At 38.6% G+C, this 20,743-nt stretch overlaps 1 protein-coding gene across 2 annotated transcripts; it reads right to left on the minus strand.

Moving 5' to 3' along the window:
* Positions 1–190: 190 nt before the first annotated feature.
* fbxo21 (F-box protein 21) lies at positions 191–19,263 on the minus strand. 2 transcript variants are annotated; one of them, XM_022668422.2, is made up of 12 exons: positions 19,001–19,263; positions 16,565–16,700; positions 14,478–14,572; positions 14,251–14,372; positions 12,477–12,623; positions 11,939–12,075; positions 10,948–11,084; positions 10,041–10,220; positions 7,914–8,046; positions 7,144–7,334; positions 2,145–2,302; positions 191–554 (listed from the first exon to the last, which is right to left on the minus strand). In XM_022668422.2, exons 1-12 carry the CDS (start codon positions 19,225–19,227, stop codon positions 292–294), a joined length of 1,926 nt encoding a protein of 641 aa, XP_022524143.2. In that variant the 5' UTR covers positions 19,228–19,263; the 3' UTR covers positions 191–291. The 2 variants fall into 2 exon arrangements, with proteins under 2 accessions (XP_022524143.2, XP_022524142.2); XM_022668421.2 differs by having other exon boundaries at positions 14,478–14,587.
* Between the last annotated feature and the right edge of the window lie 1,480 nt (positions 19,264–20,743).

Consider the following 20,743-nt stretch of genomic DNA (forward strand, 5'->3'; position numbering starts at 1 on the left):
TTCTGCAGATAGAGAGAGATTATGCTGAAAAATGCTGGAACGCTCCTTTAAGAACGAAGCTTCTGGTTTGAACTTTAACCCCAGGCCTGGACTCTGGTACTGGATCTGAGGATCTGATTGGTCTGTTTTAATGAATTCTGGCTTCAGACCAAAAAAAACAGAGGAGAACTTCCCCAGTATGGAATGTGATGAGCAGGTGATTGGACCAGTGTGAAAGGTGTGGGAGGAGCTTAGCATCGGTGATGTAAGAGTGAGAGAGAGGAGGGGATGGGATGGGGGATGAGGGTGGGGTCAGTTTGGAGGTGTGTTGGAGGTGTTGTGGGCGTGGTGGTGGGTGTGGTCAGCGCTCGGCCCGGCGGCTGGATGCCCTGAGTTGGGGGGGGTGTTTACGTGGTACAGCTCGTGGACGGCGCTCTGGGTCTCGGCCGTGTCGTCGGGGTAACGGGTCTGGAGCTCCTCGTTGGAGATGTAGTGAGTGTCGGTGAACTCGGTGAAGTAGCGGCCGACCTCGGGGTGAGCGATTTCTAACGGAGCAGAGTGAGGCTCCAGATTCTCTACAGAGGATCACAGTAAACACTCATATTAACAACATTAACACAGAAAAAATACCTACCAGTTCCAGAAAGACAGTTGATTGGTTGTTGCTAGGTGCTAGGTGGCTGTTATGGCATGTTAGATGGTTGCTATGGTGTTACTAGATGATTACTCGGGCGTGTTGGTAAGGGTTTGCTAGATGGACGCTGGAGTTTTGCAAGGCGATTAATATGGTATTTCATGTGGTTGGTATGTTGTTCATAAGTGGTTGCTATGGTGTTGCTAGGTGGCTGTTATGGCATCTCGGATAGTTGGTATGTTGTTTATATGTGGTTGCTACGATGTTACTAGGTGGCTGTTATGGTATCTTCCATAGTTAGTATGTTGTTTATATGTGGTTGCTACGATGTTGCTAGGTGGCTGCTATGGTATCTTCCATAGTTGGTATGTTGTTAATAAGTGGTTGCTATGGTGTTGCTAAGTAGCTGTTATGGTATCTCGGATAGTTGGTATGTTGTTAATAAGAGGTTGCTAGGATGTTGCTAGGTGGCTGTTATGGCATCTCGGATAGTTGGTATGTTGTTTATATGTGGTTGCTACGATGTTACTAGGTGGCTGTTATGGTATCTTCCATAGTTAGTATGTTGTTTATATGTGGTTGCTACGATGTTGCTAGGTGGCTGCTATGGTATCTTCCATAGTTGGTATGTTGTTAATAAGTGGTTGCTATGGTGTTGCTAAGTAGCTGTTATGGTATCTCGGATAGTTGGTATGTTGTTAATAAGAGGTTGCTAGGATGTTGCTAGGTGGCCGTTATGGGATCTCAGATAGTTGGTATGTTGTTTATATGTGGTTGCTAGGTAGCTGTCATGGTATCTCTGGTTGCTGTGGTGTTGCTAAATGTTTGCTAGGAAATTGCTATGCTATAGTACTCCTGTTAGTTACTACAGTATTTCTAACTGGTTGCTAAATGGATGTTAGGTTAGCTCAGGTGGTTGCTATGGTGTTACTAGGTGATTACTTGGGTGTGTTGGTAAGGGGCTGCTACATGGGCGCTGGAGTTTTGCAAGGTGATTAATATTGTATTTTGGTGGTTGGCACTCTGTTAATAAGTGGTTGGCATGTTTCTAGGTTGTTGCGGTGGTATTACTTGGTGAGTATTAGGGGTGTTGATAAGGGGTTGCTAGATGTGTCCTGCACAGTGTTCTGCACAGTGATTAATATGGTATTTCAGGTGGATGCTGTGTTGTTGATAAATGGTTGCTTTAGTGTTACTAGGTGGTTGCTATGCTATAGCGTTGCTATGTGGCTGTTATGGTATCTCAGATGGTTGTTACTGTAAATGTTTACTAAGTTAATGCTATGCTATACCAGTTCTTTGCTATAGTGTTCGAAATTGGTTGCTAGGTGGTTGTTAGGTTATCCAAGGTGGTTGCTACGGTGTTACTAGTTGATTACTCAGGTTTGTTGATAAGGGGTTGCTAGATCGGTGCTAGTGTTTTGCAGGGCGATAAGTACGATATTCCAATATATGCCATGCTGTTTCTATGTGGTTGCTGTGGTATTACTTGCTTGGTGGTTACTCTGGTGTGTTTGTAAGTAGTGCTCACCCTGCGCGGCGTATCGGCAGGTGCCGTCCTGCACCAGTACGTTGTAGAACGGCTGATTGGCACCGTTGGGCAGCTGATGGACTCTCATGGTGGTGATCCACTCCTGACTCATCGTGCATTTGGGATCCCATCCATAAATAACACAGTTGTAACCTGACCTGTGCACGAGAACAATAGAGGAAAAGACAATGTTAACATGTAATCAAGAGCTGAGTCAGCGCCGAGCACTCAAAACCTGAGGAAAACAGCAAACCAACAGTAATCGGCTCTTTAATCAGACATTTAAATGGCTTTTTAAAAGGTTAATAGGAGTGTTTTTTTTCTGGGATTAAAAGTGTGAATTCAGCTGTAACTGGAAATATCTGCACCTCAAAACTGCAAAACTGTGCTTGACTGAGGTGCACAGCTTTCAACACGTCCCCACGTTTACAAGCACGTGCCCAACCATGTGGCTGGAGGCCATGCGGTTACCTCGTGTTTACGCCTCCCCTCCTCCACTTCTCAGGCAGCAGCAGTCTGTCACTCACACAGACACAGAGACAGTGCTGTGTATCTACTGTACTTCTTGTGTCAAAAATCAAAAAACTTCGCAACATGACATGTTTGATTTAATCGCCTTAAGTGACACATCGCACATCCTGCAATGCGACTATGGCGCATGCGCACATCACAATGACGATGCTTAAACGATATATCGTCCAGCCCTACTGACTGTATACCTCCACTATGTGCACTGCTTTTTATAGTACAGTCAAACAGTCAAATATCTGGATAGACCTTCTTATTCAAATTGTAGATTAATATTAAAGCATAAACACTAATAAAAGACACATATAGAATTATGCAGTAAACTGTTTACAGTAGAAAAGTGTTTTATTCCTCCACATTAATCCCTGATCTAAATCTGATGAACTGAGATGGTGATTTGAGGTGATTTAATTGGGATGAGCTGGAGCTTCACAGCGTGAAGGAAAAGCAGCAACTATTGTTCAGCACCTCCAGAAACTCCTTCCTTCAAGACGCTGAGAAAACTATTCCAGGTGACTCTCCCTCATGAAGACACTGAGATTAAAATACCAAGAAAGAAAGAAAGACAGAAAGAAAGACAGAAAAGAAAGAAAGAAAGAAAGAAAGACAGAAAAGAAAGAAAGAAAGAAAGAAAGAAAGAAAGAAAGGCAGAAAGAAGAAAAAAGGCAGAAAGGCAGAAAGAAATAAAGGCAGAAAGAAAGAAAGAAAGAAAGAACGAAAGACAGAGAGAAAGACAGAAAGAAAAAAAGAAAGAAAAAAAGAAATAAAGAAAAAAGAAAGACAAAAATAAAGACAAAAAGAAAGAAAGACAGAAAGGAGGACAGAAAGAAAGGCAGAAAGAAAGGCAGAAAGAAAGGCAGAAAGACAGAAAGAAAAAAAAGACAGAAAGAAAGACAGAAAGGAGGACAGAAAGAAGGACATAAAGATAGAAAGAAAGGCAGAAAGAAAGACAGAAATAAAAAAAAGAAAGACAAAGATACAAAGAAAGACAGAAAGGAGGACAGAAAAAAGAAAGTAAGAACGAAAGACAGAGAGAAAGACAGAAAGAAAGACAGAAAGAAAAAAAGAAAAAAGAAAGACAAAAATAAAGACAAAAAGAAAGAAAGACAGAAAGGAGGACAGAAAGAAAGGCAGAAAGACAGAAAGAAAAAAAAGACAGAAAGAAAGACAGAAAGGAGGACAGAAAGAAGGACATAAAGATAGAAAGAAAGGCAGAAAGAAAGACAGAAATAAAAAAAAGAAAGACAAAGATACAAAGAAAGACAGAAAGGAGGACAGAAAGGAGGACAGAAAAAAAGAAAGTAAGACAGAAAAAGGCAGAAAGAAAGACAGAAAAAAAGACAGAAAGATAGACAGAAAGAAAGAAAGAAAGAAAGAAAAAGATGGATGGAAGGATGGATGCTTTATTAATCCCCAATGGAGAAATTAATTTGTGCAGATCTGTCCTCAAAGATAAGAGTTATACTTAGCAGAATCTAAAATATAAAACAGATACTGTTTTTTTAAGACTTTTTATTAACAGAATAATTTATATTGTTCCAGACGCTGGAAGGTTAGTTTGTAAGTTTGTCTGATGTACCCAGATGCAGTGTCTCTGTTCTGCTCTACACTCATACATATTAATAACACCAATAAACCTGAACTGATGTAAACTGAACTGCTGCACTCCACTGAGCTCCGGCTGAGGATTGTGGGTAATAGAGGCCACTGGGGGAAGGTAAATGGGTTGTAAATGGAGTTCTGGCTGTAAGAGCTGCTCTGACTCTGAACACTCTCTAGAGGCATATCCAAATGAAACGTTTCTCAAACTACCACAGATTTTCCCCACAGTGTGGATGGAATAGGCCTGAGATGATAACTGATGTTGATTGGCTGATACACTGATCTTCCTCAGTGGTTCTTAGCAGCTGTAAGTGGGAGTGTGTAATAGAGTGGAGGAGAGTGAGTGGGTAAAACACAGTGTTTAAAAACTCCAGCAGCACTGCTGCAGTATCTGTTCCAATTATACCATCAGCACAACACACACTAACACACTCATACCATCGCTGCAACAAAGCTGGCAAAAGTCTCCAGCCAATCAGATATAGCAACAGGATTTGACCAATTAATTTTAGTGCCACTTGCTCTAAATTCTCATTGGTTGAAAAAAAATGTGATGAACCACCCTGCCCCCTGCAACTTCTATAAGATGGGTTGTTCAGGTCAACAGCCTCAGGTAAAGTGGTTTATTACTGATATATCTATTTGAATTAATATATATGATGTTCTGTGAAATATATATATATATATATATATATATATATATATATATATATATATATATATATACAGTGAGTCCAAGAAGTATTTGATCCCTTGCTGATTTTCTTTGTTTGCCCACTAATAAAGACACTATCCTTCTGCACTTTTAATGGTAGATATATTCTAACATGGAGAGACAGAATATCAAGACAAAAATCCAGAATATAATTTTAAAGAATATATTTTAATTAATTTGTATTTCAATGAGGAAAATAAGTATTTGATCCCTCTTGCCAAACACACTCAATACTTAGTGGCAAAGCCTTTGTTTGCAAGCACAGCGGTGAGACGTTTGTTGTAGTTAACCACAAGTTTAGCACACACACCAGGGGGAATTTTGGCCCACTCTTCTTTGCAGATCCTCTCTAAATCATGAAGGTTGGTGGGCTGTCGCTTGGCAACTCTGACCTTCAGCTCCCTCCATAGATTTTCGATCGGATTGAGGTCTGGCGACTGGCTGGGCCACTCCATGACCTTAATGTGATTTTTCTTGAGCCAATCCTTTGTTGCCTTTGCTGTATGTTTAGGGTCGTTATCATGTTGGAAGACCCAACCACGGCCCATTTTCAGATCCCTGGCAGAGGGGAGGAGGTTGTCCCTCAGGATTGTGCGGTACATGGCTCCATCCATCTTCCCAGTGATGCGGTGAAGTAGCCCTTTACCCTTGGCAGAGAAACACCCCCAAAACATTATGCTTCCACCTCCATGCTTGACGGTGGGCACAGTGTTCTTGGGGTCATAGGCAGCATTTTTCTTCCTCCACACATGGCGGGTGGAGTTGAGGCCAAAAAGTTCAATTTTGGTCTCGTCTGACCACAAAACCTTCTCCCAATAACTTGGTTCATCTTTCAAATGATCATTGGCATACTTGAGGCGCGCCTCCACATGTGCTCTCTTCAGCAGGGGTACCTTTCGGGCACTGCAGGATGTGAATCCATTGTTGCGCAAAGTGTTGCCAATTGTTTCCTTGCAAACTGTGGTCCCAGCTGCCTTCAGGTCATTTGCTAACTCCTGCCGAGTGGTTGCAGGACGATTTCTGACCGTTCTCAGCATCATTGCCACCCCACGAGGCGAAATCTTCTTTGGAGCACCGGGCCGAGGTCTGTTGATTGTCATGTTATACTCTTTAAACTTTCTGATAATTGCACCAATAGTTGTTACTTTCACATCCAACACCTTACTAATCTTTTTGTAGCCCATTCCAGCTTTGTGAAGGTCAACAATTCTGACTCTGAGGTCCTGTGACAGCTCTTTGGTTTTACCCATGTTGGAGACTTGAAATCTGTGTGATCTGTCTGATTCTGTGGACAGGTGTTTTTCACACAAGTGATTAGTGAGAACAGGTGGCTTCAGGTCAGGTAACAAGTTGATTGGGAGTGTCTAACTGGTCTGTAAAAGCCAGAACTGCTAATGAATACTAAGGGATCAAATACTTATTTCACTCCATGAAATACAAATCAATTAATATATATTCCTTAGATTTATTTTCTGGATTTTCTTTTTAATATTCTGTCTCTCCATGTAAGAATACATCTACCATTAAAAGTATAGAATGATCATGTCTTTATTAGTGGGCCAACGAAGAAAATCAGCAAGGGATCAAATACTTCTTGGACTCACTGTATATATATATATATATATATATATATGACAGATCTAGAGACTACCTAACATAATCATCCATCTTGGAAAAGTTGCAGGGGGCAGGATGGTGGGGGCGGTTTCATTGCGTTTTTTCCAACCAATGAGAAAGCAGAGCAAGCATGATTAAGAATTCAATTGGTCAAATCCTATTGCCACTTCTGATTGGCCGGAGACTTTTGCCAGCTTTGTTGCAGTAAAAAATCTCCGCACTCGAACAGGGAATGCTCTACAAGCACACAGATTCGCAGATTTGTACAAGAGGAGAGTTAATCTGCGAGAAAGCATGGTAGATGTGTGTGAGCACACCTATATTTTACACGTGAGTAAATTAAATCCGTGAGCGCTGCATGAAACAGACTCTTGCATTCAAAAACTTTGCTCTCAACAATTGACAGTTAAATTAGCTTTTTGGGGTTATGCCCATATATTGTATGATAAATCGTTAAAAGTAATTATCGTCACAGGCCTAGTCTGCAATGACCAAATTAAAAACCATCTATATTGATCATTACCATCTCATACACACCTCTTGTGTTTCATGACGAGACCCACAGAGTACTGCACCTGGCAGTGTTCGGGGGCACTGCGTCTCTTCACCTCGGGCTCTATGGGGTGTCTCTTGTGCTGGATGTGTTCCAGAGTGTGCTGCACCAGATACCCAACAGCACCGTGCTGAGACGGGTCCAGAGCCTGGATGTGCTGCAGGATATCCAGAACCTGAAGACAAAACACACATACTGGACAATTTGTTTTTTGTATTTAGGGATGTCCCAATCACATTTTTTTTGCCCCGGAGTCAGAGTCATTTAATTTTGAGTATCTGCACATTCCAAATCCCAATCCCCCCCCCAAAAAAAAAGAACACATCCAAATTGTCCCCTAGAATTAAAAAAAAAAAAAATATATATATATATATATATATATATTAAATAATAAACATTAATTATATTATATAAAAATGTCATAACAACAATTCTGTGATTGTGAAACATAAAGCATCTACCAAACCAGAGGGAGCAAGGCCAATTGTGCTCTCTCAGGGCTCTGGCAGCTGATGGCAAGCTGCATGAACAGGATTCAAACCGGCAATAGGATTAATTTTTTTTGTATTTTTTGGAGGGTGACAGTAATAATAGTGTAGTGTGTTTTAGGCCTAGCAGACTAGACTTAGACTAGATATTTTACTGTACTATATTATATAAAATGTACTATATGTTGGAAATCTGCTCTACTTGAAGTGAAAGTCGAATATGTTTTGAATAAACATTTAAGTATTTCAATAAAAAGAGTGCTGACCTTCTCAGGCCAGATGCCCAGGTGGAAGTAGAGTCTGGCCTGCAGCAGTAAATACTGGACGTTATCAGGGTCGATGGTGAGGTAGAGATCCAGAGAGTCCCTCAGCAGCTGATACGACTTCTCATTGCCTTCTCTGCAGAAAACACACACATACAGAACTAGTGTTAGAATCAGCCTGTAAAATAATTACAAGTCACCACAAACCACAGAAGTCTGTTTTTTGAACTTGAAGCAAAACAAAAGGATGCTGAGGTTCATCATGTGACCAGGCCAGTCAAGATTATTATATTATCCATTTATTGTACAATATTTAGACCTGTTAGAATATTAAGCACCTCAACCAGAGTTCATCCACGATTTAATTTTTAAAACATCAATCAAAGTCAAAGTCAAAGTGTTTTTTATTGTCATTTCAGCTATATACAGAGTACACAGTGAAACGAAACAACGTTCCTCCAGGGACCATGGTGCACATAAACACAGTGTAGACAGAACATTAGTGCAACAGTACAAAAGTGCAGACAGACAATACAACACCATACAGACAAAGAATAATAAATAACAAGACAGTGTGCAAATTTTGCAGTGTGCAAAAAGTGTGCAAAAAAGACCAGTGAGGTAGTAATTACCTCTATTACACAGTGTGCAATAGAGTCCAGTGAGGTAGTAGGGTTTTTAGTGCTTTCCATTTTCTGGGGTAAGTGGGGTAAGAGTGTGTGTGCATGTACAGAAAAACCATCAGTTCAGTCTCTGCAGTTAAGGAGTCTGATGGCTTGGGGGTAGAAGCTGTTGCAGAATCTGGTCGTGCTGGACCGGATGCTGCGGTACCTTCTTCCCGAAGGCAGGAAGGAGAACAGTTCGTGTGAGGGATGGGTGGGGTCATTCACAATGCTGGTTGTTTTGCGGATGCTGCGGGTGGTGTAAATGTCCGTGATGGAGGGGAGAGAGACGCCGATGATCCTCTCAGCTGTCCTCACAATACGCTGGAGGGTCTTGCGGTCAGAGACGGTGCAGGTCCCAAACCAGGCAGTGATGCAGCTGCTCAGGATGCTCTCAATGGTCCCTCTATAGAAGAGTGTGAGGATGGGTGGAGGGAGACGGGCCTTTCTCAGCTTCCAGAGGAAGTAGAGACGCTGCTGGGCTTTCTTGGCTGTAGAGCTGGTGTTCAGGGTCCAGGTGAGGTTATCTGCTAAGTGGACACCAAGGAACTTGGTGCTCTTAACAATCTCCACAGAGGACCCGTCGATGTTGAGTGGAGAGTGGGTGTGTTGTGCTCTCCTGAAGTCAACAACCATTTCCTTTGTCTTGTCCACATTCAGGTGACATTCAGGTGACATTCAGGTGACATTCAGGTGACATTCAGGTGACATTCAGGTGACATTCAGGTGACAGTGCAGAGATGGATAAAAAAAATTATAATAGATCTAAAATGAATCAGATAAAATGTTGACACACAATCTTTAATAATAAAATGTGTGTCAGATCCTGAGAGCTCCACTGTGTAGGGATTAAATTACTGAATTAACTTAGAGCTGACGTAATTTCTAGCTCAAAATAGAAAATAGAATTCTCTATCGACTTATACACAAAAGTGAAACACAAACATTTGTAGACCAAATTTCCATGACTTTTCCAAAACTTTCTGGGAATTTTTATTTTTCGAAAACTTATCCAGGCCTGAAAATGGCTATGTTCAGATTCCAGGAATTATTCAGAATTTCATTGACCATGCAAACCCCTGCTCAACATCCCATTAATATTAATAAGCCTGCATTTCAACCTTGTTTGAGAAGAACATTTTTATTTCTGAATGATAAATAAATTAAAAAAAACAAAAAAAACATATTCCAATCTTTATAACCGGAATGAATATCTTTTTTAATGTAATGTATAAATGCATTATTTTTATAGTATTTTCATTATATCAGTGGCATAACATGTTCTTAAAAATGTAAGTATAATAAAGTATATAATATAATAAATTATAGTAAAAAAATCTAATAAAAAAAATAAAATATTTGGGACAATAGGTCATCCAAACAAAACTAGTAAAACACAGGTTTACATTACTATTTATTAATATTATCATTTCATAAATAAATTAAAGACGAGTCAACAATAACTCACCCCCTTTTGCCGATGTTGAGCAGGTTACCCACCATCCTCAGCAGCAGCTCTGTGGTGCTGATGGAGCTGTAGTAATCTGCTGTCACCTGCTGACGGATCAGGTACTCACACTCTTTAGCCGTCAGCTGCTTCCCCTTCCCGAACGCATCGATGTACACATAGTCGTAAATATCCTCACTACTGCACACAGAAAAAAACACAGCAAAAACATGGATTACACATTACATACATATATACTTTATATATATATATATATATATTTTTTTTTTAATTCCACTTTGTATGTCTTTGTACTATCAAATAATAAGAATACCATGCTTAAAAGTAGTAGTAGTAGTAGTACACAAAACCAATTGTCAGTAATTTTGTTTTTTTTTGTTATTAGTTATTTTCATGGTTTTATATGCTCCTGATCTAAAAATAAATAAATAAAATAAATAAACATTCAAAATCAGTAATCGATCAGGACGATCCTTTAAAGGGGACATATTCTACATCTTTTTACACAAGTTAGAACAGGTCTATGGGCTCTACAAAACATGTTCATGAAGTTGTTTTACACAAAATCAAGAGATAAACATAAAGATAAAGAGATCTCGCCATCTATTCTTACCAGTTTCAGGATGAGCCACTTAAGGTCTTCGTCACTTTTATATAAATAAGCTTTTTGCTGGCCACAGCCCATGTTTTTAGATTGAGCTAAATGATGGCAAAACATGAACAAGCTAGTATATGCAAACTGTGATAGGAGCACAAGACTCAGCCTTGCCACAGACAGTAGGTACAGATCCTTCCCTCAGGCGAAGTCTGCTGGCTAATCCTGCTGTGTTCTGTCTGAGGTTCTCATCCAAAATGACCAAAATTATCATCAGGTAACAAAAAATGATCACTGAGACCAAACGCCCACCTGGCCTGGCGCTGACACCACCGTAACAGGAAGTGGTTGGGGAAGTTGACCGGCTCCAGGCGGACACCCAGCTTTCTTGCCAGCATCATATACAACACAGAGAGGCTGATGGGAATACCGGTCCGCCGCAGTAGCACCTAACCAGAGGAGGAGATTTTGTAATAAATATATTTATTTATTTTACCAATTTAATGATGAATAGAGGTACAGAGACTCCAGTTAAAATGCATACATACATATATACACACACACACATATATATATATATATATATATATATATATATATATATATATATATATATATATATATATATATATATATATATATATATATTATATATACATACATACACATACGTACACACAGTACCAGTCAAAAGTTTGGAGATACCTTCTCATTCAATTTGATTTTTTAAATTTATTTTTCCTACATTGTAAATGAATAGTGAAGTGATCCAGATTATAATGGAATACTGTATAAGGAATAAAGTGGTAACTTAAAAGTGTTAAACTAAACAAAATACTCTATGAAGTGTTTATGTAATCTTATCTTTGCAGGTTCTGAGGCTCTTGCTCCTCCTTTACTTGGGCGGTCCTGATGAGTGCCAGTTTTATCATAATGATTCTGATGGTCTTTTTTTTTTTTAAACAGTTCTTGAAATTCTTCTTTCTTGATTGACTGACATTTATTTTTTCTTAAAGTCATTTTTATTCTATATTTAGTTGAGTAGTTCTTGCTTCTCATAATCTGGATTAGAACATTACTCAAATAGAGCTATAATTCACTGTATACACTGTAAACTCTTCACAACTTTAAAACTGATGCTCTCAAACACTTTATTAAGAGACAAGAAATTCAAGTAATTAACTCTTGACTAATTTTAGCACAACTGTTAACTGAAAGCCACTTAATTTAAGGTGTGTGTAAACTTTTTTTTTTGGTACTGTACACCAGAAAGAAAGTTGGGTGGGGTGAAGCAGTGGTGTACCTGGTGTATGTATGAGTTGAGGGGGTTGTAGTAGTCACATTCGTTGCCCTTAAACTGGAGCTGCTCGTATAAAACTGCGTTGAGGGCACAGATGACCTGCCTCTGGAGCTCAAAATCCTCCACTAATAAACAGTCACCTGTAAAACAGGAAAACATTGAGAGACCACTTCAGTGTCTGGATCAGTTCCTCTATATATGTTTAAGTAAAATGAACATTGTTGTTTTAATTTTATAAACTACAGACAACATTTCTCCCAAATTTCAAATACAAATATTGTCATTTAGAGCATTTATTTGCAGAAAATGAGAAATGGCTGAAATAACAAAAAAGATGTCAAGCTTTCAGACCTCAAATAATGCAAAGAAGCAAATAAGTTCATATTCAAGTTTTAAGAGTTCAGAAATCAATATTTGGTGGAATAACCCTGTTTTTTTAATGACAGTTTTCATGCATCTTGGCATGTCCTCCTCCACCAGTCTTACACACTGCTTTTGGATAACTCCTGTTGCAGACACAAGATGCCAAGACCTGACGTACCTTGGCTTGTTCTCAGGCTGGGATGGGAGGCGTTCTTCACTCGTAGATACTTCTTCACCTTCTCAGTGATGTCATTCAGCTGGGCAGATATACTTTCAAGGGTAACGTCAGCCAGAGGATTACAATACTGATCCACTAATACAGCACCTTCAGGAGAAAAAAAAAAACATTATGTGAAACTGATAATAAATCCTGGTGTTTTTTTCTTTAGGGTTATTTTATCCTCTTCAGTAACACAGATGCTGTGAAGCATCATAGATAATTGTGTTTTGCGATATATTGAATATCACAGAATCACAGAATATCACAGTATCGTGATAATATCAAATATCATATCATGAAATGCCCTATGATTTTCATCTCAAATCAACATCAGTGGGGGCAGTTTTAAAGTGTACAGTGTCGTGAAAAATTATTTGCCCCCCAGAGGTGTGCAGACAGACATCAGGTGGTGCTAAAGCACCACCAACTCTGCCCTTTATCAACCAAAGTGCCCTTTTGAAGATTTTACTGAGGCCGGTTTGAAACGATCTTTTGAAAACCTGGGCGATTAAAAACGAGTGAAAACAGAATGCCCTGAAATCAGCTCTCACACACCCGACCTCTCTCTTCCTCTGTCACGTGATCCCGCGCGGTCACGCGCTGCAGCAGCAGTTCAGTTCAGCGAGTCTTCAGCACAGCACGCACGGCTTCTTCTCCCCCGTGTCCCACCAGCCAGGTAACAAACACATCAAGTAAAATCCTACCGTTTGCCCTCTAAGCCCAACGTGAAATCATTTTGTTGAGCAGTAAAATGTCTCATACAGCACCAAACTACTAAGCATCTTTAGCCGACTGGTCACCAGATAAACTAGCCGCTCTAGCCCAAATCAATGATAGATTTATTTAAGGAAAAATATGTATTTCAAAAAGTGCATTTTATATTTACTCAGGTTACCTTTGTCTGATATTAAGTTTGTTCAAAAAAAAGCAAAAACAAAAGAAATCTTTAGGGGGGGGGGGGGGGGGGGGGGGCAGTAAAATTAAGTGGGCATGTTGATATTCATGTTGAAGCCAGAAATATATTCAGGGCTTGATTTGTACATATGGTATTGATAAATACCTTTTCCCCCCCTGAGCACTTGCCCCCCAAAATGTCTGTGCACGCCACCCCCCCCCCCCCCCCCCCTAAAGATTTCTTTTGTTTTTGCTTTTTTTTGAACAAACTTAATATCAGACAAAGGTAACCTGAGTAAATATAAAATGCACTTTTTGAAATACATATTTTTCCTTAAATAAATAAAACTATCCAGACCAATCTAGCTCTGTGTAAAAACTATAATAAATAAATATAATAAAATAAAATAAAAGTTTTTGCCTCCTAAACCTAAAAGCTTGGTTGCAACAATCTTGGTTGTTTTTTTGGTAAATATGAGATGGGTTGTTTTGTTCTTTTTGGTCAGCAATGTTTTTTTTTGTTATCTTAGAACGTTTCCATGGAGACAATTTTCAACCAGTCTCTTTCTTCTTATTAAATTATTAACACCGACCTTAACTGAGGAAAGTGCTACCTGCAATTTTTTAAATGTTGTTCTGGGTTGTTTTGTGACCTCCTGGATGAGTTGCCCATACCCTTTTGAAGTAATTTCATAATTTAAAAAGTGATCTTCATATTTACTCAGGTTACATCTGTCTAATATTAAAGTTTTTTTGACAATCTGAAAGATATCAGTATGACAAAAATGCAAAAATATATATATAGTATCTAACTCGACGGGTGGATGAATGGTTTCACCTTCCAGCGCAGACTGCTCCTCCGGAGGACGCTCCAGGAAGGCCTTCAGACTCCTTAAGATGTTCTGCTGGCGGAGGAAGTACAGGATTTTCTTTGCATAGTACTTGAGAGTCAAGCTTTTTCTAAAAAGTAGAACAAGACACAGAAACAAGAACAGGAGAATCTTCAGTAAGCTGAAAGAATATAAAGATAAAGGTGGAAAAAAAAGACCCTAAAGCAGTGCTGACCTTCTGTCGGAATTGAGAATGGAGAGGAGCTCGTCTTCGCAGAAATGTTCAGGAGCACCCAGGGACTCGATCTCTGTAAAGCTGTCCCCCAGAACCTGGCCAACGCAAGGCTGAGTTACAGACCTCTGGGTTAGTGCTTCTCAAACAGCCACGACCCACTTACCTCACAAATATACCAGCCTTTCAACTCAACAGCTTTAAAATATAATACCTTTACTTTACTTCAAATATACACTCACTGACAAGAAATGATGATATTAATGTAAATTAATATAATAGAAGTTGTGTGGGAGATTGCGGTGTAATTCCTGGCCTAGGTGACTAAAGGCTGTGCTACACCAATAAGAGTCCCTGGGCAAGACTCCCAACAGTACAGGAATAAACTTGTCAGTAAAATACCATAAATGCAAATGTACACAGGTTCCATATGGTATCCTGTGGCACATTTACCCACATACAGCTCTGGAAAAAAATAAGAGACCACTAAAAATGTTGAGACTAATCAAGAGGAAGATGGATGATCACAAGCCATCAAACCAAACTGAACTGCCTAAAGTTTTGCACCAGGAGTAAAGACATAAAGTTATCCAAAAGCAGTGTGTAAGACTGGTGGAGGAGAACATGATGCCAAAATGCATGAAAACTGTAATTAAAAACCATGGTTATTCCACCAAATATTGATTTTTGAACTCTTTATGAATATGAACTTGTTTCCTTTGAAAAATGTAATATCTTTTTTGTTATTTCAGCCATTTCTCATTTACTGCAAATAAATGCTCTAAATGACAATATTTTTACCTGGAATTTGGGAGAAATGTTGTCTGTATTTTATAGAATAAAACAATCACATTCATTTTACTCAAACATAAAGCTTTAAATAGCAAAATCAGAGAAACGGATTCAGAACTGAAGTGGTCTCTTAATTTTTTTCCAGAGCTGTATGTTCCCCACAGCTGGGCCGGAAGAAGCTGCCATCCAAGCTGGGCTAATAGGGCCATCCTGCTTCTCTAAAAGTCTCTCATAAGGCCTTTCAATCAGAAAACGATCTCTCACAAGGAGGTAAACTACCCAAAATTAGCCTCTGAGATATTTTCTTTTTATATAATTTACAGTATATGTCAGACTATAAGGCACACTTTAAATCCATTCTTATTTATTTATTTATTTTTTTCAAAAATCAGCAGTGCTCCTTATAATCCGGTGCACTTTGTGTATGAATTTTACCAGTCAGGTATTAAGGAGCAGTAAAGCCACTCCTCTGAAGTACACCATTATAAGCTTTAGCATTAGCAGCTAACCGGAGTTAGCTCTTTTGCCATTCAGAGGTGAGTATATTGAACTGTAGTCTGCATGTTTGCTGTGTTAAAACAAGCTAAATGGGACGAACAGCTAACTTTTCGAAACAATCAGGGTTCTTCAGTCTATATCTATCGGAGACATTTACATCCTGCTAACACTGTGGTTCGCAGCTAATGCTAATGCTGCTGCTCCCAGCCTTAGTGCTGGAGAAACTTTACTGAAGACTCACTCTTAGACAAAATATTGGAAATCTAAGCTTACTGTAAATAAAAGGAAGCACTTTATTCAAGGAAAAAAACAGTTTTCAGAAGAGAAATCTGTGTAGATCAACATCCAGCGCTCTTTTAACTTTAAAAGATATTTTATTTTTTTTAAGAATTATAGTTTTATTTATTTAGGTGCTTCCTCCAGCTTCCCCATTAGAAGTGAAGCACGGCGACAACCTTCATCACCTCGATGTAGGCTTCCTTACTAGTGTCACTTAATGCACTTTATATTCCGGTATGCTTTGTATGCATGAAAATAGACCAGAAAATATACATTCTTTGATAGTGCCTCTTATAATCTGGTGCGCCTTATTGTCCCAAGAATACAGTACATATCTGCTCGAGTTTGTTTTTGTCAGTGAGTGTATAATAAAGTATCCAATTGATTTTAATTACATCCGAAAGATGAATCTGTGCAGAATTTGGCAAAAAATAAGCAATATCTCCTTATCATCTCGTTCAACAATGATTACACTTATTTACAATACATTAATTCTCTAGGTCTTTCACTTGAAGACTTACAACTTCTGTGAAGAATCTCTTGGAGATGGACACCACTGTTCTTTGGATCTGTAGACACACCATGTGCCTGGTCCTGTACTCCTTCTGCCAGTCGTAGGATTCATTCTGACGATAAAGTCTCTGGAGTCTGGGCCACCTGGGAAAAACACAAGACAGACAGACAGTTCTGTTATTCATCTTCAACTAAAAATAGAACCCAGCACAGACTAAACAGATATTAATACATTAAACAAACTGATAACAGTCTGCTTCAAAAAGACTGCGCTTAAATTCAGAATTATTCTGAAAAAATGTAGAAGGTTTAATCTTTTTTCTAGGCCAAAACATTACAGCATTAAAACATTATGCACAAAGAATACTTGAGTTGCATTATGAAAAACAACAAATTAAACTTGGCTGCTGTTCGCTGCTGGCAAAAGGCGACTGCACCAGATTATCCAAGAATTTCTGAGGTTATTCAAGGTCAAATTTAACAAATTCAATTCAACAGAAATATATCAGTAGATAGCAGCTTTATGTAAATGTTATTGCATTCTGGCTTTGGGTTGCCAAGTCTTGGCTAATCTGTCTCTTGAGAGTTTGATCAATATGGGCCAGTTTCCAGGACCCGGGTTAAGCTTAGATCTAATAAATCCTGGGCTGAGAAATGGAAGAAAAATCCTGCATTTAATAAAATAGGAAAAATGCATGATATATATAAGCAATTTGCATCCTACCATGATCTGTGTTCATATGAAAAAACTGACAATTCCATCTGACCTCGGTTTTTGGGTCAATCGCTCAAATATGGATGATTCTGAGCCAAAAAATAAATAAAAAATTAGACAGCACAGACCATTATTATGTTTTATTGATGGAACATTATGGGGCAATTTCCTGGATATGGATTATCTATATCTATCTATATAGTTTTAGAACAATTTCCATTCCACCTTAAATAGTGCAGCTGTTACACGCATACATTCTCCATTAGCTATAATTGCAAAATGTAATGTTTAAGGTGGACATTACAATTATAATTTGAGAAATAGGAGGGTAACTTTAATAAAATTTAAGGTGGACTGGGAAATAGGAGGTCAGCTTTAGTTAGCAGGGTTTCTGATGCATAAGCAGATCATCAGATGTCACTCAGAGTGATCCTTAATCAATCTGTCTGTCTGTCTGTCTGTCAGTCAGTTACCTTTAAACTGATGCAGTAGTTACACTGTATATAACCAACTCTAATAGCTGTAACTGATTAAAAATTAAGGCAGACTGAAAGATCAACTTTAGTCACAAGTGTTTGTGATTCATAAGCAAAAAGTTCATATCCATCCATCTATACATCTATTGATGCAGTTTTAGAGCTGTTCTCCGTTTAATTGTCTGTTCCACCTTAAATGGTAAAGTGGCTACACTTTATAAGTTACACCATAGACTGACTTTAATACAAATCAATCAATCTGCGTAAAATCTATTTTTCGAGCAATCTAAAGAACTGTTTTCCGCTTAATTGTCTGTTCCAGCTTAAATGGTACAGTACTGTATATTACACCATAGACTTAATTTATATACATTTGAATAGCTATAATTGTAAACTGTTAAATTTAAGGTGGACCAAAACATTTTAATAATAAATTAATTAATTTTAAATGAATTGTCTGTTCCACCTTAAATGGTACAGTGGTCACACTGTATACACCACAGACTGACTTTTATACAGTCTACAGTACACACGCTTAAATAGCTATAATTGTAACATGTAAAATTTAAGGTGGACCAAAACATTTAAAAAATGAACAGAAATATCTGGATAAAATCTGGAAAATAGCTGAACTTCAGTCAGTAACTTTATCTTATGTGGTGTCTGTCTGTCTGTCTGTCTGTCTGTCTATCTATCTATCTATATGTCTGTCTATATGTCTGTCTATATGTCTGTCTATATGTCTGTCTATATGTCTGTCTATCTATCTATCTGTCTGTCTGTCTATCTGTCTGTCTGTCTATCTGTCTGTCTGTCTATCTGTCTATCTATATGTCTGTCTATCTATATGTCTGTCTATCTATATGTCCGTCTATATGTCTGTCTGTCTGTCTATCCTCTAAATATTAGTATATTCTTTTCGTCCATAAATCTACCTCTACAGTTTCAGAGATGTTTTCGTTTGAACTGCCCGTTCCACCTTAAATGCTGTAGTAGATACACTGTATAGGCGCCCCAAAAGCTGTTACTGTAAACTGCAAAATTTAAGGTGGACCGACAGATTGTGATTATAATCTGGTTGACAGGAGGTGAAGTTTAGTCAGCAGGGTTTGAGGTGCAGGAGCAGAGCTGCAGATGTCGCTCAGAGTAATCTTGCACAGTTTAAACGCTAAATAAACTAATAAAGAACAGAGTTTATGAGAATTAAAGGGTGTAATAAATAATGTGAGGGATTTATGAGCGCAGGGTTTAACCTGAGTTTGTACTGGTGGCTCCAGACCTTCCCGCTGCTGTGGCAGACGTCGTGCAGTCTCCGGCAGCAGCGCGACACGCTGCAGATGTCGGTGTGGGAGAGCGCGGGGAAGCACAGGATGTACTCCAGCAGCTCGGCGGGCAGCTCCGTCAGGGTCTTGGGCCGTGGCTCGGCCGCTCCGCCGCTCGCTCCAGAAAGCCGCTCTCCTCCGTTACAAGGCGTCGCCATCTTTTCTGTTTACTCCAATGACATCACCGCACAGGCCACGCCCTCGTTGAACCCGAGTCCACGCCCCGTTCTGGCGCAGGGGGCGGAGCTTCCTTAGCCCAGCTCCTTATTAAAACTGCTGCTAAAATAAACTTTTATTATTTAACGTTTTATTAGTTTTAAAGTAATTGTTATAGACAGGAAAATAGTTTTTGAATAGTTTTTTTTAAGTAGTTTTATTGTCAATACTGCATATGTACAGGACATACAGAGAATTGAAATTACGTTACTCTCCTTCCCAAAAATTAAAGCAAGTACAGAAATAAGATTATAAATACAAAAGAAGGGGAGGCACTATATTTACAATACAACAGGGACACATACAGACAAACGTGAGACAAAAGACAATAGTGTAATAGTGATTAGGGGGCTGATTAAGAGCGAATGACAGTACAAGTATAAACAGAACCCGTATAAACAGTAGTGCAAATATAGTGGTATTATAGCTTAAGGCTGGTAGTGAATGAGTGGGTAAATTTCTTAAAATTTCACAGTTATACACTATATATATTTACAGTTTAAGACCAGTTTTCCATTCCACCTTAAATGGTGCAGCAGTTACACGGCATTCACACTTCCATAGCTTATACTACTAAAATGTAACATTTATAATCTGAGAAATATAGAAGGGTTACTTTAGTAAAATTTAAGGTGTACTGGGAAATGGGAGGTCAGCTTTAACAGCTTTAGCGTTAGCAGAGTTTCTGGTGCATAAGCACGAGAAAGCAGTCTGTCTGTCCGTCCAGTTTCAAGGCTGTCTCCAGTTTAATTGTCAGTTCCACCTTAACTGATGCAGTAGTTAAACTGTTTGCAATCCATAGAGCTGTACAATTTAAGTAGAATTTATATTTTGGGTTAAAATAATTAAACGACACTCGTTCCATCAGTCTTTTCCATTTTTTTGCTTTTCCATACAGTTAAAGAAGTATATATATATATATATATATATATATATATATATATATATATATATAAATTATTTTTTTTCTTTCTTTTTTTGATGACATGTCTCTCCAAACCATCACTGGTTGGTGGAAACTTCACACCTAGACCTCGAGCAGTTTGGACTGTGTGTCACTACACTCTTCCTCCAGACTCTGCTCCATAAATTTACAAATGAAATGTAAAATTTACTGATGATCAGTGAGGGTTTGGAGAGACATGTCATCTGCTGGTGTTGATCGACTGTGTTTTATTATCAAGTCTAAAGTAAGTGCAGTTTTGTTTTCCCACAAAATCTTACAGCACTTCATGCTTCCCTCTGCTGTTGACAACTTTTATGAAGATGCGGATTTCATTTTCCAGCAGGACTTGTCACACTGCCCACACTGCCAAAAGTACCACTTGGTCTTATATAATATTCTAATTTTCTGAGACACTGATTTTTTATATATATTTTTTTATTGGCTGTAAGCCATAATCATCAACAATAAAATAAATGTATACGTTAGTATATTTTGTGAACAATAATAAAAAA

This window comes from Astyanax mexicanus, chromosome 22 (genome assembly GCF_023375975.1).
Source record: "Astyanax mexicanus isolate ESR-SI-001 chromosome 22, AstMex3_surface, whole genome shotgun sequence".
Classification (NCBI taxonomy): Eukaryota; Metazoa; Chordata; class Actinopteri; order Characiformes; family Acestrorhamphidae; genus Astyanax; species Astyanax mexicanus.